The sequence below is a fragment of the Pocillopora verrucosa genome, chromosome 7 (genome assembly GCF_036669915.1).
Source record: "Pocillopora verrucosa isolate sample1 chromosome 7, ASM3666991v2, whole genome shotgun sequence".
In the NCBI taxonomy this organism is placed as follows: Eukaryota; Metazoa; Cnidaria; class Anthozoa; order Scleractinia; family Pocilloporidae; genus Pocillopora; species Pocillopora verrucosa.
The window spans coordinates 16,202,012-16,207,011 of record NC_089318.1 but is presented as its reverse complement, the minus strand read 5'-3'; the positions used below and the strand labels follow the sequence as shown (position 1 = coordinate 16,207,011).

At 39.3% G+C, this 5,000-nt stretch overlaps 1 protein-coding gene across 1 annotated transcript in view; it reads left to right on the top strand.

The window, feature by feature from the left end:
* Window positions 1-5,000, top strand: part of LOC131772392 (dehydrogenase/reductase SDR family member 7) — an 8,674-nt gene that overhangs the window by 1,228 nt on the left and 2,446 nt on the right. The window contains exons 2-4 of the mRNA XM_059088282.2: window positions 136-257; window positions 1,797-1,989; window positions 2,667-2,716. Of these exons, the coding sequence (XP_058944265.2) occupies window positions 136-257; window positions 1,797-1,989; window positions 2,667-2,716 (365 nt within the window). The remainder of the gene's footprint in view (window positions 1-135; window positions 258-1,796; window positions 1,990-2,666; window positions 2,717-5,000) is intronic.

The following is a 5,000-nucleotide window of genomic DNA, read 5'->3' as shown; positions in this document are numbered from 1 at the left end:
TGTGGAGAGTGTGAAGAAGCAGTGTATGAACTGTTTGCTAATTTAAAGAATTTGCCACTTTAGAATCGTGCTGTTAGTTGGGATTAAACTGTATATTTTATGTGTAAACACAGCTTTTCTTTTCTTGCTGCATAGGTTTGGCCCAAAAGCTTTTTCCATTGACATTTGAGGAAGATTTTCTTGTCTTACCACTGGATATTACAAATTTCTCCACTCATGAAGACAGTGTAGCTAAGGCTCTTCACAGGTTTGGCAAGGTAATTTTAAGGCAGTCTACCTGGGTATTGGTGCTGTATTGGCGTGTAGATGTTGTAGTTCAATTTTATCCTTGGTTCAAATTTATTTTCCTTTGTTTCAAACTCATACATTACAATACCCCAAAAACGAAAAAAAACAAAATTTGAACCAAGGATAAAATTGAACCACAACATAGACATGGTGACTTAATGGCCATTAATCCTTTAACTCCCCAAAGTGATTAACATGGAACTTCTCCCTGTAATGTCCATACATTATCCTGCAAACAGGTATTGAGAAAACTCCAACTTATCAGGTAGAAGTTGTTATCATGATCTACATGTAGCACTAAATTCTCATAACTGATTTACAAGGAAATGTGTAGCTGCTAGAGGGGAGAATTAACAATCAGATCTTGGGAGTTTAAGGGTTGATATGATGTAAAAACATTCCATCATATAGGACCTGCATGGTCCCAATTGTACACTTTAATAGACAACTATTATGAAAAATGATCCTTGTAGGAGGGTATCAAGTGATCACACAAACAGGGCTAGGAGTAGCTGTACCACCCCAGAAGATGGGTGATGAAAGAGGAAAGGTAAAAAAAGAAAAGGGGTTTTAATACATGTTTGGTAGAGCCTGCATTGACTGAGTTCAGTTGGGCCAGATGGAAAATATTTGGATTACCATCCGTGCATTATGACCTCAAGCTGAATATTTCTTCCTTTGGTCTTCTAAAAGATAGACAGAGTGTGAGATCTTCTCAGTAAAGACTTACGAGCCAAGACTCAATGGGTCACATTGTATTGTCACTTCTCTTAAAAGGAATGCTACTTCACCACAGGTTGCCCACCAGCAATTTGTCAAGTTCTACTTTGTGTCTGCTAGTACCTTGTTAACACTTTAACCCCTGAGAGTAACTAGCATCTAATTTCTTTTACTTTCCACTAGCAGCCCTGAATCCACTGTAAAGTCATTCCAATAAAGGAAATTATCACTAACTATAGATGCTCCTGATTGTTTTAAAAAATTCTCCTTACCAGAATCTTAAGAGATATGTAGACAACAGTATGGAGAATATACACTTAAACCTTTTAACTCCCAGATAAAATTTTTAATTCTCCTTACTTTCAACCATACAATTCTTATAATGCTAGTTCAGAGAATTTAGTATTGGATCAAGTAATTATCCCCAAATTGATATTTTTCTTTATTCTCATTACTTATCTGGTTGATGTTGTATTGATATTGTAAGGAGAAATTCTTTCTTGATCACGCATGGGATTTAAAGGGTTAATATAAGAGTGTAATGGGGTTAATAAACTCAAGTGAGGAGAGGCACTGAGAGTAAAGTCTCTTGATGGATATCACAACATAATGATCTGGCTAGAGTTTGAACTGAGTCTTGTACCTTTTAATCTGGATTCCTCAAAGCCAAATATATGGTAATGGCTCTTGGTTCAGCTTGTTACAGCAGATCTTTGTATGGATGTGTTCTGTTACTGACTCTATTTTTTGACTTATGGCATATATATGTACTTTCTGTTAAATTGCAGATTGATTTTTTAGTGAACAATGCAGGAATTTTGCAGATGGGTTTATCGATGGATTGTGATTTTGATGTAGTTTTCCCAGTACTGAACACAAATGTACTGGGGACAATCTCTCTCACCAAAGCTGTACTGCCTCACATGGTTCAAAACAGGAATGGTCAAATTGTTGTAATAAGTAGTGCCTCTGGGAAAAGTGGTAAGTTTGATATCTCATGGCAGGGGGGGAGGGGAGAGGGGGTATAAATAAACATCATGCTGAAAATTCTGCATTAAAACATGAACATAATGAAGGATTTACCTTTCTTCATTATCATTGGCATTGAGAAATGCTCTTTCTCGTCAACCAAGACCACCTGTGATGTAACATGACAACTGAAAGATATAAAAATATAAATTTTTTTTTCCAAGAATCCATCATATGAGCAAGACAAAAATGTGTGATTTGCACTCCTCTTGGTACAATATAGACATTCCCCCCTCCCCCTAAGTAATAATTTACTTGAGAACAGAGAACACTGCACATAATGCAAGTTTGTCTGACACATGGATCAATATATAATCACCTCTTATGCACCAATCAATTTGAAGCTTTGGCATCCTTTTCCTCCTCCTAGCTCTCCTCCCCCCCTCCCCCCTCCCCCCCCTTGAAATGGTGTCACAACTCCATTAGATACTCTGTAGGGATATCGAAAAATATCTTTCAAATATTGTCTTCCCAGTTTGTTCAGAAGGATGTGGCCAAAGTGTTTACACTTTGAAATTCTCTATATTTTGCATAATTCTCACAAGGCATTGTAATAAAATATTGTCCCCTGATATTGAGATAACACAGCACATTGAGCATTATGTTAATTTGTTGACTTTGTTTTGCAGCACCAGTCCCTTATGTGGCAGCATATGCAGCCTCAAAACATGCTCTTCAGGTGATTAACTTGCACATTGAACTTAACATTGCACTTTTTCTATTACTGGTTATGTAATGATATCTTTCTGCACATGTGTACTGTAATGACATATTGTACCTTTTTTTAAAACTGATTTTAGAATCAACCATTTCTGCTCATGTGTACCACAGCATTTACTATTATAATAACAATTGAGTTTTTGGGAATGTCTTGGAGGGTAAAGCAAAACTGTGGGTCGGAGAAGAATACACAACTACATACAATAATGCGCCAATCAATTTCAAAGCTTTACATTCCCCCCCCGCGTCATTAATGGTGACGTCATCGGATTAATTTGCATACCAATACATACACACACTCTAATATATTAGTATGAGAAATGTCAAAAGCCATGTGGGAGTCGTGATTCAGTCCTCGGAAGAATACTCATGGGCAGTGAAAAAAATGAAAAACAAAAATAAAATAATGGTACCTGAAGGAATCGGGCAAAAAATTGACTCAAGAGGAGTATATTGGTTTTAAGATATGTGTGTATTACGGTTTTGTCGAACCATTACTATTAGGGAAGGTACGTTTTTTTAATGAGGGGGGGGGGGGTCGGGGTATTTTAGAAATATTTTGCGAAAAAAGTTGTGGCCCACCCATTTCCTAGAATATATTAATGCATGACGCTTCACAAATACCTACTCAAAAACATCTGACCCTCCCCCCACGTCCTTCAAGACAAAAATAACCGGAAGTGAAAATAACTAACTGGAAGTGTTACTCACATAACCGCGTCTGCATGGACTTTCTGAAGAGGAAGTTAAGTCTCTTTCAACGTGAGAGCTAGACGCACACAGCAGTAAAGTCATGGAAAAAATGCGTGGGCTGTTGCTGAGGAAGTGTGTCGAATTGACGACTTCACAGTGCTACGTGGGTATATTTCGGTATTTTTGGTCGACCGACTGTTTTCTACAACCGTGAGTATCTTGGAGTCACCAACAATCAAAAGAGTTCTGTTCCGGGGCATGGGTATTTTTTCAAGCTAGAACAATTTGAGAGCCTCCACTGTGAGAGAGGAGAGCCATATATGGAGTGTAAGGGAATGTCGTGTCAAGAGCGAAATGGCCAACTGTGTAAATTTTGCGAGAAGAATGAGACTACCAGCGCTCCACTTCCAACTCGACGACCACATCCCGACTATGGCAAGCTACCAAACTTCCACGATCTCTCTTGGAGTGCAACCCCCACCAATGGCCGTGAGCCGGACGACTTCCAGCCTCGAGCTCAGATTAAGCGATTGTTTGAGGAAAGTGAACTACTCAGTGGAGACAGTGAGACTATTAGAAAGTTTTCAGATAAATACATTGTCCCCGAAAAGCTTGTGGCAGAGTATGTTGAGCACCTTGCCCAGATAAAAATGCGTAAGGGGAAGAGGAAAGAGGAGACTGAAAGGGAGCGAATGGAACGGCTGAACGGGGAGTACAATGACACTGACTGGGTTGGACTGTACAACTCCGATAAGCTATCTTCCTTGAGGGTGGATGAGCTATCCTTGTACTTTTCCCATCACAAGATCACCTTCAAAGGGAAGAAGCTGAAAAGGTCGCAATGATAAAAGCGCACATTGGCAGCTTGCTGTACGATTCAATGGAGCGTCAACAACCTCGGCAGCCCCTGCTAAAAAATATGCAGCAACAAGTGACCTCATCACTTTCCGAGGTTGAAACTGACTCGCAAAGTGATGTAGTAGATCAAATTGTTGGTTCAAGTCCGAGTAGCTTAAGTGACGAATCGTCACCGGAGACTGATTTTATACCAGAACCCCGCGCGGAAACATTACCGCTGTCAAAATATGGAGGAAGGCGGGCACGGTCGAGAGAGACGATTATGTTAGTTGGGAGAAGATAGTTTTTTGATATAATATTTCGACTCCTGTAAATAATCTAGATTAATCTTGACTGGTAACTTTGCTTGTCAGTATACAAGTTTTAGGTTTCTACACACTTCGCGTGTTTGTTGACAAATAAGAGTCAGCTAAGCGACATGGAGTAATTTGCCAAAAAAAAACTGTGACCTTCCCCCGGTTGCGAATAAAACAGGTTTGACCCTCCCCAATTTGTGAAAAATTTATTAATGACCCTCCCCTCCGGAGCCCTTTTGGGTGTTATGGGATGAATAGAGCAAAAATTCTTAAATGGGATAATTTAGGACAGATCGAAATGAAGTTTGTCTGTAAGTTGATTGTTCCAGGTGTTCAGTCAGGAAAACGAAGCGTGGCAGTGAAATGGCGTGATAGTATAGAAGAGGAATGAAAAAA